Here is an 18,071-nt window from a genome sequence, read left to right on the forward strand (position 1 = left end):
TCCTTCCTTCCTTCCTTCGTCTTGTGGCTCTCAAACATCTGACATTTGTTCTATATGGCTCTTGCTTCAAACAAGTTTCACCACTCCTGATTCAGACTCTATCCCCCTCCAGCTTGAAAGGGTAAAACTTTGGGGGCAGAAAGATGACTAAGAGGGGACTGATATAAAAACAAATATAAAAGTGTGTGTGAGGTGCCGAAAATAGCTAAGAGACAACTTGTTCTCCTTCTTCCACCATCCTAGGACTTTGAGTCAGCTCATGCGTTCACAGCTTCTAGATTCAGGACACAGAGTAGACACTGCTTCTTTACACTGCAAAGCTTGTGGAACTCACTGCCACAGGAAGTAGGGAATTCACATACAGGCCTTTAAAGGGGAATTAGACAAAATGACAATTAATCATCATGGTGACCAAAGGAAGCTCTTGTATTTAGATGCAGTTGTATCTCTGCATAATAGCTTATTGGCGCCATCAAGAGGAGGTTTGCCCTCCCATTTGCAGGGCTCCTAGCTGACCACTGTGCAAAACAGAACACAGGACTAGGAGAATTATTAGTCTGATTTAGCAAAGCTCTTCTTGCATTATTTTGTCAAAGGCTTTCACGGTCGGAGTCCATTGGTTGTTGTAGATTTTCGGGGCTGTGTGGCCGTGGTCTTGGCATTGTGAGACCTGATGTTTCGCCAGCAACTGTGACTGGCATCCTCAGAGGTATAACCCAGAAAACTGGAGTTCTCTCTGGATCTAATTGAGAAGAAGTTGGTAGGCAGGTAATTTATATCTACTGGGGCAGGTGGGGTAGGGCTGAGTCATTGTCTTGTGGGAGCTTCCTGGGCTGTGACATGCTAATGGAGGAGCTTACCTGAGAGGGTTCTTCTGTATATGGATTGGCTATTGACATTCTAATCTTATTTGTAGTGCTCTTGTAAGCTGTAGCAGCCCTGTGGCGCAGAGTGGTAAAGCAGCAGTACTGTGGTCTGAACTCTCTGCTCACGACCTGAGTTCGATTCCGGCGGAAGCTGGATTCAGGTAGCTGGCCCAAGGTTGACTCAGCCTTCCATCCTTCCGAGGTCGGTAAAATGAGTCCCCAGCTTGCGGCGGGGGGGAGTGTAAAAGACTGGGGAAGGCAATGGCAAACCACCCTGTAAAAACGTCTGCCGTGAAAACATAGGGAAAGCAACGTCACCCCAGAGTCGGAAACAACTGGTGCTTGCACAGGGGACCTTTCCGTTCCTTTCCCATAAGCTGTAGGGCATTTTGTGCATTGTCTATTTTACCTTTTCTTTCCGCCCTACAAATGATCTCTTGCCCATTGGCTTAACCAATGAGAACCACTGTAGTGTAGCAGTCAGAGGGTCAGACTAAGATCTGGAAAGCCAAGATTCAAATCCCTACTCTGCTGTGAAAAATCCCTACTCTGTTTGGTGGGTGACCATGAGCCAATCTACACTCTTAGCCTAACCTACCTCTAAGGGTTCTTACAAGCAGGGGTGGAATTCTAGCAGGAACTCCTTTGCATATTAGGCCACACACCTCAGATGTAGCCAATCCTCCAAGAACTTACAAGGCTCTTTTTTGTAAGCTCTTGGAGGATTGGATACATCAGGGGGTGTGGCCTGATATGCAAAGGAGCTCCTGCTAGAATTCCACCCCTGCTTACGAGGATGAACCTGAAGAAGAAGCGGAGAGACTATGCAAGATGCTTTATTCCCCATGGGGGGCAAAGGCAGGGTATCAATGAAGCAATAAGGTTTATTTTTATCTCCTGCAGGGATGACCAACCAAGAAACTATCCAGCAGATCACACATGGCTACCGTCTCCCCCGGCCTAATAACTGCAGTTCTGAAATATACACCATCATGTTAGACTGCTGGAAGGTCAACCCTGACGACAGACCGACTTTTCTTGCCTTAAGGGGGAAGCTCTTCTCTATTTACAAATGGGCCCATCACCCATTCTCTTGAATGTCCTTGACGGTATTGATTATGGACAGTCAGTCCTGAATCCTCCACGGGATTAGTAGGAACTGTGACGAGATACCCAGCCTAAGCCAACCTTGGGCCTAAAGAATATTTTAGACATTTGAAACTGGAATATATGAAGAAGGCCGCCTTCTTGGGAGGCACAACGAAGACGCCCACTTGTCTTTCCTTGAGGCATCCACTGGAGGATTATCTGCTAGACATACTCACAATGAAGATGTCCTTGTGAAAGGAAGCAGAAGATGTAAGGTTCTCCTCGTGCAAGCTATGGACTGATTTACTCATGAGGTTGATTTTCATTATTCAATAAACATGTGCACATGAAATTGAACTTGGAGGTGACACTACTATGGACTGGGTATAGCTCATTAAATGAGAGGAATCATGATAGAACTAACCAAGGGTTCATGAAACCTAGATTCCCCCTTTTGCCCATAATAGCCAATAAGTCAGACTTCATGCAGGGCAGATAAGCCAGAGTCTGCTTCCCTGTTCCTCCAGCAAATCACATTCAGAGGTATACTGCAGCTGAACATGGAGGTTCCATTTAGCCATTGTGCCTTATTCATGGCTCTGTGCTCCCTGAACTTTTGGAGTCCCCTTTTAAGACCATCTGAAGTTCATTAAATGGTTGCTTTTGCTGCTAAAGGGAATGTGTATGCACAGTTGAAGCTTACAATATTCAGTACAAGGGTCTTGCCCAAATCCATCTGAAGAATGTACAGAAAATAGCAACGCTTCTGTGTTGGATGTCTAAAAAGAACTTCTTAAAGACACATGCACAGTGAAAGGAGAATAGTATTATAATTACCTTGTTGAAATGTTGTGGATTAATTGGCCCTTCCCCCTTTTCACATATTATGTTCTGTATATATAAGAGATGTATAATTTTTATGCTTAATTATACGTTAAAGATATATTTTGTCTAATCTGGAGATTTTTGCAGTATGTGTGTATAAAACAGGCCCCAGGAGAGATCCTTGAGGCACTCCACTTGTTACTGCTCTCCAAGAGGATGAGGAACCGTTCACAAGCACTCTTTCGGTGCGATCTGTCATATAGAGCAGAGGAGGGTGTGGAATTGTTTTCTGTGGCCCCAGAAGGTAGGACCAGAACCAATAGATTGAAATTAAATCAAAAGAGCTTCTGGCTCAACATGAGGAAGAACTTCCTGACCGTTAGAGCGGTTCCTCAGTGGAACAGGCTTCCTCGGGGCGGGGGGGGTTCTCCTTCCTTGGAGGTTTTTAAACAGAGGTTGGATGGCCACCTGACAGCAATGAGGATCCTGTGAATTTAGGGTGAGGAGTTTGAGAGTTTCCTGCATTGTGCAGGGGGTTGGACTAGATGATCTTGGAGGTCTCTTCCAACGCTATGGTCGTTTTCGCACTCACCTTCCGCCGGCGCGACCCCCCTCTTCACCGCACGGTGAAGAGGGGGGTCGCGCCGGCGGAAGGTGAGTGCGAAAATGACCTATGATTCTACGATTCTACATCTTTAAGAAGTTCCTTTTAGACATCGAACATGGAAGTGTTACTATTTCTCCTTGCCATTTCAATCTGAGTATCATTTTGGCTGCCAAACCTTCAGGGTGGGCCTGGAGATCTCCCAGAATTACACCTGATCTCCAAATTACAAAAATCAGTTCCCCTGGAGAAACTGGCTGTTTTGGAGAGTGGACTCTGTGGTTTTATATCGTGCTGAGGTTCCTTCCTTCCTCAAACTCAGCCCTCTCTAGGCTTCATCCTCAAATATCCAGGAATTTCCCAGTGGGGAGCGGACAGAGCTAAAGCAGGGGTTGAAATATAGACGTAGGACTCTGAAAACCAAAGTCAGCAGGATTTCAGGACTCATTGATTAACACCCACCTTCCCACCAGCCAAGCTAACACTTTGGTTAAGCAAATGTTCCCATTCATTTGGAGAACCTGTTCAACCAGACCAAAGCCAGAAAGAGAAGCAGTATGCTTAGCTGTCACAGGGGTGTCAACCATATGGCCTGGGGGCCGAATTAGCCCCCCCCCCCCCGAGCAACTGGCTGTCATCTGCTTCCTTCTCCCTCTCTCTTGCTTTCTTCTGCATAAATGCTTGCTTTGCAAGGCTTCCTCAATCGCACAGGAGCTACACAGCAAAGCCTCTATTTTCTCCATTGGCTGAGGACCCTCCGTTGGAGAGGAAGGGGGGGGAGGGATAGCTTTTTTTGCAGGCTCTCTCAATAACACAGCAGAGCTACTGAGCCAAGCCTCTCTTCCTTCTATTGGCTGAGGTTCCTCCCCCTCCTGGTCCCTTGGGGAAGGAAGGAAACATCCAGAGCTTCCTTTGCCTAGTTCCGTGGATCCCATGGGAGAAATTCAAAGAAAGCACCTTTAAGAATGAGTGCTAATGTTTTAAGCAAGTTTTATTTTATTTTAAAAAACCTTTGTGTTTGTCTGTGTCCTTTGTAAAGTTTATATCTCTGCTACCTAATCTTAAATAGGTAAACACATGGCCCAGCTCAACAAGGTCTCATTTATGTCTTATATGTCCCCCATAACAAATGAGTTCGACACCCCTGCATGTTAGATTAAAACTTCACGATGTTGAGTTCAATTCCTCATTGGGTGAACTTGGGCCAGTCGCTCTCAGCTTCAGCTATCTCGAAAGGTTGCTGTGAACCCCAGGGAGGGGCTGTGGCTCAGTGGTAGAGCATCTGCCTGGTGTGCAGAAGGCCGCAAGTTCAATCCCTGTGCACCTGCGACTGGAAGGATCAGATGGTAGGTGATGGGAAAGATCTCTGCCTGACACTTTGGAGAACCGCTGCCAGCATAAGTAGACAATATTGATGGACCAAGGGTGTGATTCATTTGAAGGCAGCTCTGTGTATGTGTTCAAGCATAAAATAAGATTAAAATGTTATAATAGGTATTAAGTGGCCCTCAAATCTGGCTCAATCCGGGGTGTCAAATGTGTGGCCCAAGGGCCGGATCAGGAGCCTTGGAGGGCTCAGATCAGGCCCACGAGCAACTCACTGTCATCTGCTTCCTTCTCTCTCTCTTGCTTCCTTCTACATCACAGCTTGCTTTGACAGGCTTGCTTAATCGCACAAGAGCTACAAAGCAAAGCCTCTAGTTTCTCCATTGGCTGACCAGCACATGAGGCAACTTACGTACAAAAGCTCACAATGCCCAGCCATTTGGGAATGAGACCCAAAGCATTGACTATGAGATTTCTTTAATGAGCGTCAATAAATCAAAAGTAGGTTTGCAACTTATACACCTGAACAACACCTGAACAGCACACTCAAGATTGCTACAGCATAGACACTGGCTCAAAATTTTGATGAAACGATTCAGAGCAAGACGTGTCAGTTATCACATACTGTTAAATAAACGAAATATTGCAAGAGTGCTAATCTTTTAAGCATCTTTTAAGGTTTTTTTTAAAAAAATTCTGTTTGTATCCTTTATAAAGTTTATATCACTACCTGGCATTACATTTTATGACATACATGGCCCGGCCTGGCGACAGGGTCTCATATATGTCAAATCCGTCCCTCATAGCAAATGAGTTCAACACCCCTGGGCTAAATCATGTTGTTATTAACATAGTTAAAGGCCAATGCGATGCTGGGGATTAGTAGGAAGAGAATGGAAAACAAATCAGCCAGTATAATGCCCCTGTATAAATCCATGGTGCGGTCTCATTTGGAATACTGTGTACAATTCTGGTCGTCGCATCTCAAAAAAGATATTATGGCATTGGAAAAAGTCCAGAAAAGGGCAATTAGAATGATTAAAGGGTTGGAACACTTACCCTTGGAAGAAAGGTTAAAATGCTTGGGGCTCTTTAGCTTGGAGAAACATTGACTGAGGGGTGGCATGACAGAGGTTTGCAAGATTATGCATGGGACAGAGAAGGTAGAGAAAGAAGTACTTTTCTCCCTTTCTCACAATACAAGAACTCGTGGGCACTCAATTAAATCGCTGAGCAATCGGGTTAGAACACATAAAAGGGTGATTAACACATGGAATTCACTGCTACAGGAGGAAGTGGCGGCGGCTACAAGCATAGACAGTTTCAAGAGGGGATTGGATAAACATATTAGCCACAATGTATTGTTGGAACTCTGTGGCAAGTGATGCTCTGTATTCTTGGTGCTTGGGAGGGACCACAGTGGGAGGGCTTCTAGTGTCCTGGCCTCGCTGATGGACCTCTGATGGCACTTCAGGGGGTTTTGGCCACTGTGTGACACAGAGTGTTGGACTGGATGGGCCATTGGCCTGATCCAACATGGCTTCTCTTATGTTCACAGAGTTCCCCAAACTGCTTGGAAATACTAAGAGTGGGGCAGGGAATCTCAAGGGTGGAGAAAAGTGGCAAAATGGCCAATTGCCAACTCTTCAGGGGAGCCCCAAAGTTATCTGGGAAGCCTCAAAGGGTTGTTCTTAGTTTATACCAGCATGATTCGTGTCTTTAAAATTTTTGAAAACATAAATTCTGGGAAAAGGACAGAGGAGAGCGGAGCACCATCCCTAAGCGGAAAGGTTGAGGAGACTGGGACTTTTCAGTTTAGGAAAGATTATAACAACTAAGGGGGGGGGGACACATGATAGAGGTTTATAAAATTATACATGGGGTGGAGAGAGCAAACCAGGAGAAATTTTTCTCCCTCTCCTAAAATACTAGAATGCGAGAGCATCCAATGACAGGCAGTAGGTTCAGGATGGACAAAAGGAAAGGCTACTTTCCAAAGAGAGCAATTAAAATGTGGAATTCTCTGCCTGAGGATGTGATGATGGCCACAGGAATAAGCTGCTTTAAAGGGGGGTTAGAGAGATTCATGGAGGCAAAGTCTTATTAGTGACTAAGACATGGTGACTCAAGGGAACTTCCACATTCACAGGCACTAAGCCTATGAATCCCAGAGACAGGAGGCATAGAACCATAGAGTTGGAAGGGACCTCCAGGGTCATCGAGTCCAACCCCCTGCACAATGCAGGAAACTCAAAAACACCTCCTCCTAAATTCACAGGATCTTCATTGCTGTCAGATGGCCCTCTAGCTTCTGTTGAAAAACCTCCAAGGAAGGAGAGCCCACCACCTCCCAAAGGAACCTGTTCCACTGAGGAATCGCTCTAATGGTCAGGAAGTTCTTCCTAATGTTGAGCCGTAAACTCTTTTGATTTAATTTCAACCCATTGGTTCTGGTTCTACCTTCTGGGGCCACAGAAAATAATTCCACACCATCCTCTATAGGACAGCCCTTCAAGTCCTTGAAGATGGTGATCATATCACCTCTCAGCTGCCTCCTCTCTAGGCTAAACATCCCCAGCTCCTTCAACCTTTCCTCATCGGACTTGGTCTCCAGACCCCTCACCATCTTCGTTGCCCTCCTGTGGACCCGTTCCAGCTTGTCTATATCCTTCTTAAATTGTGGTGCCCAAAACTGAACACAATACTCCAGATGAGATCTTACCAGAGCAGAGTAAAGCGATACCATCACATCACGTGATCTGGACACTATATTTCTGTTGATACAGTCCAAAATTGCATTCGCCTTTTTAGCCACCGCATCACACTGTTGACTCATGTTCAGCGTATGATCCACTAAGACCCCTAGATCCTTTTCACACATACTACTGCTAAGACAAGTCTCCCCCATTCTATAACCATGTGTTGGATTTTTCCTACCTACATGCAGAATTTTACATTTATCCCTGTTAAAATTCATTTTATTGATTTTAGCCCAGTTTTCCAGCCTGTCAAAGTCATCCTGTATCCTGTTTCTGTCTTCTTCTGTGTTTGCAACCCCTCCCAATTTAGTATCATCTGCAAATTTAATAAGCATTCCCTCTATTCCTTCATCCAAAAAATTAATAAAGATGTTGAACAAAACAGGTCCCAGGACAGATCCCTGAGGCACTCCACTTGTCACTCCTCTCCAAGAGGATGAGGAACCATTCACAAGCACTCTTTGGGTGCGATCTGTTAACCAGTTACAGATACACCTAACAGTAACAGGATCCAAACCACATTTTACCAACTTGTCAACAAGGATAGTATGTGGAACCTTATCAAAAGCCTTACTGAAATCAAGATAAATGATGTCTACAGCATTCCTCTGATCCAGCAAGGTAGTCACTTTCTCAGAAAAAGAGATCAGGTTAGTCTGACATGACTTGTTCTTGAGAAAACCATGCTGGCTCTAAGTAATCACTTTCATTCTTTCTAAATGTTCCAGGACCAACTGTTTGATGATTTGTTCTAAAACTTTTCCAGGTATAGACGTCAAGCTGACGGGTCAGTAATTACCCGGATCATCTTTTTTCCCCTTCTTGAAGAGGGGGGACAACATTCGCCCACCTCCAATCTTCCGGCACCTCTCCTGTTCTCCAAGAATTCTCAAAAATAATAGCCAGGGGCTCAGAAATTACATCCGCAAGCTCTTTTAGAAGCCTTGGATGCAATTCATCTGGCCCTGAGGACTTAATTTCATTTAAAGAAACTAGGTGTTTATGTACTACCCTTACACTGTTCCTAGGTGGGAACTTTATACCCTCCTTATATGTTCTGTTTTTGCCATGTTGAGCACCATTCCCCTCAGAAGAGAAGACTGAGGAAAAGTAGGAAATGAGCAGTTTGGCCCTCTCTTCATTACCTGTTACAATTTCACTTTCTTGCCCTCGCAATGGGCCTACCATGTCCTTGCTCTTTTCTTACTCTGAACATAAGAACTCTTTTATGTTGTTGGCAACATCAAGGGAAGGCCTCAGCCTCTGTGCCCTGTTGCTGGCCCTCCAGAGGAACCACTGTGTGGTACAGAATGCTGGACAAGATGCGTTGGGAGAAAATGGTCTACATTAGATTAGCTCCACCAACCCTCCAGTAAGAATCCTTGTTCTAAACCGGGGGGGGGGGAACTTGCTCAAAGTAACAGCCACAAAGAATAAATGCCAGATATTTGAGAGCTGCAAGACATGAATATCAGATATTTGAGAGCTGAAAGACATGAATATCAGATTTTTGAGAGCCGCAAGACAGGAAGGAAGGAAATAGATGGGTGGAGGGAGAGAGAGGTGGAAATAAAGCAACTTTAAATGCATTCTCCAAGTTGCTGGCTGGTTTGGCTTGGAGGAGTGATTTAAAAAGAGAAACGCCTTATCCAAGTCAGCTGGCGGGGTGGTGGGGACTTCAAGAGCCGCACAATATGTGTGAAAGAGCCACAGTTTGGCCACCCTTGTTCTAAACTCAGAACAAATGTTGAGTTCATTGGCTCCTTCAAAGTGTGCCTGCACACGAAAGGTCATACCTTGAATAAACTTTGGTTGGGTTTAAAGGTGTCACTGGACTCAACGTTTGTTTTACTGCTTCAGACCAACACGGCTGCCCACCCAGATCTCTTTTTCGCAGAGTTCATCCCACATCCAACTGACAACATTAACAGGAAACCAATATCACAGGACCATCGTATGTTATTGGCCCCAAATGCACACCAGGATTATGGGAAAATGAAAATGAGACCCCCCTTGTGCTTCCTAGGCATTTGCCCAGTCAGCTCCTGTCCAGCATACAGCAAGAAGCAACCTAGATGGGATGTCGATAGATCCAAGTGGGCAGCTGTGTTGGTCTGAAGCAAGAGAATAAAGCAGTAGACAAGTTCACCTTTAAGACTAACTTTTATTCAGAATGCAAGCTTTCGTATGCTCTACGATGTTGTGAAGTCATTCGCCCCCTACTGACAACATCTGGTGTCGCAGTTGTCTGCTCCATATTGACATTTTTGGAACAGAGTTTGAGTTCAATGGCACCTTTAAAACCAACAAAGTTTAATTAAAGGCATAAGCTTTTGTGTGCATGCACACCTCTTCAGATACAGCTATTGACAGTCCTGTTTTAAGAAAGAAATGGAAATAAATATTAGGACAAAAGGGGCCTTGCTGTCCTTAGGAGCTGCCAACTAAATCCGTTTTGAGTCTTGTCTTTGGTTAATTGGACCCCCACAACCAACCCAGCCAGCCCCCGTTTTCACTCCACCTTCACCTTAAACTAATCCAGATTTCCTTATGATACGTTCTGCATACAGACTGTAGAGACAGGGAGATAAAATACATCCTTTGACACCTTTGCCAGTTGGAAACCATTCAGCTAGAAATTCATTAAGAGGGGAGGAGAAATGTAGCTGTTGGGGTGGGAGAAGGTGCTGAGGGTTTGTGTTGGGGAGGGGGATGGCATGGAAGAACAGGGGTGTGGTTGGAAGCTAAGATTGAACAGGAGTCTTGAGCCACCTTAAAGATTTCACAAGGTTTTGTAGCATTTTATTTTCTAGGAATCTGTTCTTTGCTTTTCTCCCCAAATGAGGACTCAACGCAATTGTCTTCAAGTATCGGTTTCCTCAGAGCTTTTTTTGTAGAAAAAGCCCAGCAAGGACTTATTTGCATATCAGGCCACACCCCCTACCACCACCATTGTTTCACACAGGATCTCATTTACATATTAGGGCACCTCCCACCACCACCATTGTTTCACGCAGGGCTTTTTTGGTAGAAAACCCCCAGCAGGAACTCATTCGCATATTAGGCCTGACGCCAAGCCAGCCAGAACTGTATTCCTGCTCAAAAAAAAAAAGCCCTGGTTTTCTATGGTTTTGTCCTCACAACTGTGCAGGGTCAGTTAAGCTGAGAGAGTGACCCAAAGTCACCCAGCAATCTCCACAGCAGTGGGGCTTATGAATCTGGTCTCCCAGTTGTTAGTCCCTCTGGAGAAACGCCATTTTCTGTTTAACTGTGAGCGGGATGGGGAGGATCAAACCTGAGGCAGGCCTCAGCCTAGTCTCATCTCCTTTCCCTTCCCAGGTGTAACCAGTAATTTGAGGGCAGCTCCCTCAAGAGGATAGGAATCCATCAGGGGTCCATCCCAGAATGCTGCAGAAGGGTGGGACAATTCCTGAGCAGGAACTGCAGTTTAGATTAGTGTTTTTTGGACGGAAAAGTTCAGTGCAGTCGTCAGTTTGTGCTGCAAGAAGCAAAGCAGTGGGATCATCTCAGCCAGAGTAACCAAGTAACATGCCCGTCCCGCGTACCATCCAGTTAGGACATAAGTTTAAACAGGGAGGTAGATGGAGTGTTTTTGCTTAATTTAATTCTTCCATTCACGTATAATATAGTTCCAAGTGGGGCTTTTTTTGTAGCAGGAATTCCTTTGCATATTAGGCCACACCTCCCCAATGTAGGCAATCCTCCAAGAGTTTACAGTAGATCTTGTAAGAAGAGCCCTGTAAGCTCTTGGACGATTGGCTACATCAGGAGGGTCTGGCCTAATATCTAAAGGAGTTACGAGTTTTGAGTCCTGTGTACCACATAATTCACCAAATGCCAAGTGTGAGGCAGGAAATCTCAAGAGTGGAGAAAAGTCGCAAAATGGCCAGTTACCAACTCTTCAGGGGAGCCCCAAAGGTACCTGGGAAGCCTCAAGGGGTTGCCTAGTGACACAGGAAGGAGGTTAAGAGGCTGTCCCACCTAACCAGAGCCCAAGACAGGGACAGCGGTGGCAGCTATGCCAAGGCAGTGGAGTGGAACAGCCCCTTCGGGTCAGAACACCAGGAAGGGGCTTGCCTGCTGACACAGACCCAGTCCACCACAGTCCCCATGCTTAAACTTCAGCCCCATGGGGTATCTGTGTGTCTTCATGGAAGGCCAGGTCTCTCAGTGGGAATGAACTGCAAGGAAAGGAGCTGGAGCAGTCTTGAATTTGGAGGAGAGTGTGGATGAATCGCACAGAGGTGGTGGGAGAAAGGGGCAGATTGAGGTCTGGTCATTGACAGGTGGCTGATGAATTTGAGGAGGGTTCGTGATTTTTATAGTGGGTTGATCTAGTGTTGAGGGCAATGACTCCAGTTCTTCTGAGAGTTTATATTCTATGTGTACATTTTAGGTTGACTCTCGCTAAGTGGGGGAAGAAACCCTGCTTCACATGCAAAAATTCTCCAGGGTTATGAAGAAAAAAAGTTGCTGATTGAGCGTAGCAAGGAAATATATTTTCAGAGTTGGAAGAGGACTACTTCTGCCAAGGAGCTGAGGAGGGCGTTGGACAAGAGAAGTTTCTCTAAGGTAGGAGGTATATTGAAGGTGGATTACACATAGTCAGTTTAGTTGAGAAAATGGAATATTCTCACTTCTCACCTACCAATCAAAAGATAGCACAAACTGCAAGAAGCTCGATGTTGTATGGATAAGCTTTCTGAAGTTGACATTAGCATATTATACCAGGTTTGGGGTCCAAACTACCCCCAACTTGCTTCTAAAATTCTGTCTTGTGTTTGGAACAACTCCATTCTGGAATAAATATCCATAAATCAAAAGTACATTCCCAGCTTACAGATACACACCTAAGCAGCATACTCATGATTGCTACAGCACAGACATAGTCTCCAGATTTTTAGGTCATAATTCAGAGAAAGAGAGGTCAGGTATCAAAGGAAATACTAGGAGGCTACTTCTTTGTGTGTTTGTATATTGAGAAAAAATAACATCATTAACTGGGTTTGCCTATGCCCTTTCAAAAAAAATTATATCTCTGGTACAATTGGATGACAGATGTTGTTGTTAACCATTCAGTCGTCTCCAACTCTTGGTGATTCTACAGGCCAGCTCTCTCCATGTTTTCCAATCTTGTACTGTTTCTTTGAGTTGTTTCATGTTCAGTCTGGTGTCAACTTTTATGAATTAACACTTTATGGAAATTTCGTAGTAAACTCCAAAACAAAGCAGATAAGATACACAATTACAGATAATAAATAATAACAGTGCTAAAAATTACACTCCAAAGTTAAATCACACATAGAGGCACAACAAAGGAAGATTTAAACTTCGACATTAATCACACTGACTGAATCTGTGATATGTACAATTAAGTTCCTTCCTTGGGAGAAATAAGAATTTAAACGAAACAAGCTCTTTGCCCTCTGTGAATTCCTTGATACTGTTGAAGATGGGCACTCTGAGTGAATCTCTTCCCACACACAGAGCATTCAAAAGGCTTCTTCCCCGTGCGGGCTGTTGAAGATGGCCACTCCGACTGAATCTTTTCCCAAACTCACAGCATTCAAAAGGCTTCTCCCCTGTGTGGGTTCTTAGATGCTGCTGAAGACTGCTACTGTGACTGAATCTTTTCCCAAACTCACAGCATTCAAAAGGCTTCTCCCCGTGTGTGTTCTTAGATGTTTTTCAAGAGTGCTTCTGTAACTGAATCTCTTCCCACACTCTGAGCATTCAAAAGGCTTCTCTCCCCCTTGTGGATTCTTAGATGTTTTTGAAAATCGCCACTGTTACTGAATCTCTTTGCACACTCGGAGCATTCAAAAAGCTTCTCCCCTGTGTGTGTTCTTAGATGTTTTTGAAAATTGCCACTCTGACTGAATCTTTTCCCACACTCTGAGCATTCAAAAGGCTTCTCCCCTGTGTGGGTTCTTTCATGCTGTCGAAGAGTGCTACTGAGACTGAATCTCTTCCCACACTCTGAGCATTCAAAAGGCTTCTCCCCTGTGTGGGTTCTCTGATGCTGCTGAAGAGTGCTACGGTGAGTGAATCTCTTCCCACACTCTGAGCATTCAAAAGGCTTCTCCCCTGTGTGGATTCTTAGATGACTTTGAAGAGTGCCATACTGTCTGAATCTCTTCCCACACACTGAGCATTCAAAAGGCTTCTCCCCCGTGTGGATCTTTTGGTGCAAAAGGAGCTGTGATTTGTATCTGAAGTACTTTCTACACTGAGAGCATTCATATGCCTTCATTATGTTGTCCTTTGGAAAAGGTATATTACAATTTTTTCCAGACAAAAACATCATTCCGCTCTCAGAACAGATAAAGGGCATCTCTTCTGAATGAATTCTATGATGTTGAATAAGGTCTTCATTCTTGACATCTGGAGATAGATGATGCAGTTCTTCATCCTCCTCATTCCCTGCTGGGTGGGAGGAGGGGAAAGAGAGAGGGAGGAAGAGAGAGGGGGAGATGGGGGGAGGAGAGGGAGAGAGAGATCCTGTTAGAATCCAGAATCCGTACAAGAAGTTCTGATCTGCACCTGAAGTTCCACTCACACTCCAGATAGTTCAGTGGCATCAAAGTACATTAAGAACATAAGAACATAAGAGAAGCCATGTTGGATCAGGCCAACGGCCCATCAAGTCCAACACTCTGTGTCACACAGTGGCAAAAAATGTTATATACACACATACACTGTGGCTAATAGCCACTGATGGACCTGTGCTCCATACACTGTGGCTAATAGCCACTGATGGACCTGTGCTCCATATTTTTATCTAAACCCCTCTTGAAGGTGGCTATACTTGTGGCCGCCACCACCTCCTGTGGCAGTGAATTCCACATGTTAATCACCCTTTGGGTGAAGAAGTACTTCCTTTTATCCGTCTTAACCTGTCTGCTCAGCAATTTCATCGAATGCCCACGAGTTCTTGTATTGTGAGAAAGGGAGAAAAGTACTTCTTTCTCTACTTTCTCCATTCCATGCATTATCTTGTAAACCTCTATCATGTCACCCCGCAGTCGACGTTTCTCCAAGCTAAAGAGTCCCAAGCGTTTCAACCTTTCTTCATAGGGAAAGTGCTCCAGCCCTTTAATCATTCTAGTTGCCCTTCTCTGCACCTTCTCTAAAGCTATAATATCCTTTTTGAGGTGCGGCGACCAGAACTGCACACAGTACTCCAAATGAGACATCCTGCATCAGAGCATGAGACATCCTGCATCTATCACAGTACTCCAAATTAATACATCCTGCATCAGAGACACTTGGTTTGGATTCTACTTACATGGGTTCTCACCAATGTTTCCTCTAAGCTGCAGAGTCTTGTGAGCAAAAATTCTATTTGTGAGCTACTGGTATTAAAGTTGTGAGCTACGGCATAAATTATTGTGCTCTTGGGCCATATTTCCTGAGCTAAGACAAAAATGTGTGAGCTGGAGGCTAAAAATCTGTGAGCTAACTCACACTAACTCAGCTTAGTGAGAACGCTGGTCCCCACCGGTCTGATTTCTTCCATGTGACGTAAGGGCTCTTTTCCACTTTTGCACTCTACCCAGTTATGCTGTTTCTATCCTAAGGGAATTAGTGTCTGCAAAATGGCATTCATTCTCTGACTAAAGGTCTTTGCACACACCACACTTTCGTTTCCCTTTTCCTTGCAGTGGATTCTGTGGTTCACACGGAGGCCTTTGCTCCTTCTTTTCTTGATTAACCTTTCTTCATGGACTGTTGTTTCAGGGAGGATCCCTCCTTGGAAAGGAATGTGCTTTTCCCTCCTCTTACATTTTGTGACTTCGCTCCTACCTTTGTGGTTCTTGCAAAAAAACCAGGCATCAGAGCATGCAGATTAGATAGGTATACCTCACTTTTCTCTTTCTGTGTATGTGCTTTTTCTGTGGCAGTTGCTTTCCTGCTTCAAGGGGGTGGGAAGGACTTAGCCTTTGGGAAGAAGATGATCGCTTGCCTCTTGATGAGGTTGCTGCAGTGCTTTCACTATCCTGTTGTGGCTCAACAAACTGTGCTTCAACTGAGAACCTGTCTCTCTGCTTACTGGGCTTACAGAGTCAGTGGGAACCTCTTGAATGGCATATGTTTCCACCCTGTTGGGGAGGGTGAGGACTGATTCCCCTCTCCACAACTGAAGGGGCTGTGTGGGTTGGCTTGAGCCAGTTTCCCTTGGGTGGCAGCGTTAACTGGTGGGACTACCTGCTGCAGGCCACCACTGCAAGGTAGAACAGCTCCCAAGGAAGCACTCACACCCATCTCCACCTAACAGCAGGGCCTGAAGGCATCCATGTGAAGTCTGTAGGAAAGGGCTGGTGTGCTTTTGGTCTCATCTAGCAGGGCTATTCTTATTTAAACCCCCATTCCTTGGAATAGCCAGTATTTAAGGCTAGTGTGGCCACTCAACAATCATAACTGAGCTAAGCTCAGCTGAGCTAGGGGATTGGATAAACATCTAGAGCAGAGGTCCATCAGTGGCTAAGCCACAGCTTGTTGGAACACTCTCTGTCTGGGGCAAGTGATGCTCTGAATTCTTGGTGCTTGGGGAGGAGGCACAGTAGGAGGGCTTCTAGCCCCACTGGTGGACCTCCTGATGGCACTTTGTTTTTTGGCCACTGTGTGACACAGAGTGTTGGACTGGATGGGCCACTGGCCTGATCCAACATGGCTTCTCTTATGTTCTTAAGCCCCAGAAGGAGCTTCTGAGCTTCCAGATTCCAGGCCCAGAAGGCTTCTTTTCCTCCTTACTGAGCAAGCTTGGGAATTCTACCAACAAGAGTGAAGAGGAAAGGTCCCTTGGGGATTCCTTGCCCATTCCCTTGATATAACTGAAATGGATACCCACTTGCAGCCAGTTCATTTGGGAAGGAAACAGTCTCTTGAGGTTTTCTGGAGAAACAGTGCAGCCCTTCTTCCGACGCAAGGTCTTTGTCTGTCTCCACAGTAGAGTCTCTTACATTCCAAGCTTCTTTGGTGGAAAGACAGGGAGAGAGAAAGTGATCATTCTTATATGGGGAAGGGGGAAAACAATCCAAGGAAGAGGAAAATTTCTTCTAGAAGGACGGAATTTTGGTGAAGATCACAGCCCCAAACCCTAACCATGATCCTGTGAATTTAGGGGGAGGTGTTTGTGAGTTTCCCGCACTGTGCAAGGGGTTGCACTAGATGACCTTGGAGGTCCCTTCCAACTCTATGATTCATGCTATGGGAGAATAGATTTTGTCCAGATTACGGTCAGAGTGGATGGTCAAAATCCCAACTGGGGAAGGGAACGCGGTAAAGGCTGACGACTAAGAAAAATTGAGATCTGGCTCCTTCCAGAATCTTCCTGAGGTCCTCCTAGCCCCGCCTGGGCCTTATCTCAAGACATCCTCTCTAGCTTGGGCGATGGCCACAAAACTGGCCTCTGTTGCCCCTGGATTACTGAGTAGCTTGTGTCGCTCTACCTGGCCATGAGGAACATCACGTTCATGGCCACCCCAACTTCTCGAGGCATTCACTGGAGGCCAAGTAGCTGGGCTGGTCTCACAGACATATATTGCTGTTCAATATTTGGATCATCCAAAAGGCAGCAATTTGCCCCTTGGGCACCTATGTAAGATGCTTACCCAGAAAAGCCACGCTCCCATAGTTCTCCAGCATGACTTCCCTGTAGAGAGCTTTTTCACCCAGCTCCAGGAGGCCCCACTCCGCCTCAGTAAAATACACGGCCACCTCCTCAAAGGAAAATGGAGACTGAAAGAAAAAGCAGATCCCCTCATCAGAGACCATGCGAGGCTCCCACAACACTCTCGGGCGGAGGGAGTACTTTGTGAGGGTGCGGGATGCACAGCTCAGTATTTGTAAGGCAGTGCGCTTCAGAATATGTCTTCTTCAGACAGCAAGAGCAAAAGCATCCCTAAGTGAAGGGGTGGGGCACAGCCCTGACTATCCCCCATTCGCCCTCTCCCACCTGGACCGGAGGTCGAGCAGCCGTTCCCACTTCTCCCCAAAGAAAAGGGCTTGACAGAGTCTCTTCACTGCCTGCAAGGGAGACAAAAGGGGAAGGAAGAATTTGAGCCTCCAATTCCTATTTTGTTTGCATCCCCATTCCCAGGGCTCTGAAACCGGGTCTTCTTTATACTCAAGAAAGTTTGGATCAACTTTTAGTAAACTGTGGGAGAGGCGGAAGAGATGCACCAGTGACCCATGAGGCTCGGTGGGGATATAAACTCTGCCTACACATATCAGGCTTCTGTGAGACTTCAAACGGGCACTGTGAACTCTGGAGCTCGGATGGCTGCAGCATCCCTGCTAAGTCAGATCAAAAGCCCCACACATGACATTCTCCTGCCTGCTGGGACTTCTTACCCATCCTGGAGCCCAGAATAACGGGAGAAAGACAGGCAACCAGAAATCACATGGCATGACACATTGCCAGCACATCCAGGCCCAAAATCATGTGATTTTAGCACATCAGCTGATGCTCAAGGAACTCTGGGGTACTACCAATGTGCTGAAGGTGTTTTCATAGCATCTGCTGAAGCTCTGACTTCACATCCAGATACTTCGCCAGAGAAGACATGAAAAGGACAC

The 18,071-nt window shown here is 45.6% G+C and overlaps 1 protein-coding gene and 1 pseudogene across 1 annotated transcript in view; one reads left to right on the forward strand and one right to left on the reverse strand.

Annotated features, from left to right (window-relative positions):
• Positions 1–2,312, forward strand: part of SRMS (src-related kinase lacking C-terminal regulatory tyrosine and N-terminal myristylation sites) — a 57,203-nt gene extending 54,891 nt beyond the window's left edge. The window contains exon 8 of the mRNA XM_060232906.1: positions 1,770–2,312. Within this exon, the coding sequence (XP_060088889.1) occupies positions 1,770–1,963 (194 nt within the window). The 3' untranslated portion in view covers positions 1,964–2,312. The remainder of the gene's footprint in view (positions 1–1,769) is intronic.
• A 234-nt stretch (positions 2,313–2,546) lies between these two features.
• On the reverse strand, positions 2,547–17,850 carry LOC132567217 (gastrula zinc finger protein XlCGF17.1-like; annotated as a pseudogene).
• Positions 17,851–18,071: the final 221 nt, after the last annotated feature.

Source organism: Heteronotia binoei, chromosome 2 (genome assembly GCF_032191835.1).
Source record: "Heteronotia binoei isolate CCM8104 ecotype False Entrance Well chromosome 2, APGP_CSIRO_Hbin_v1, whole genome shotgun sequence".
In the NCBI taxonomy this organism is placed as follows: Eukaryota; Metazoa; Chordata; class Lepidosauria; order Squamata; family Gekkonidae; genus Heteronotia; species Heteronotia binoei.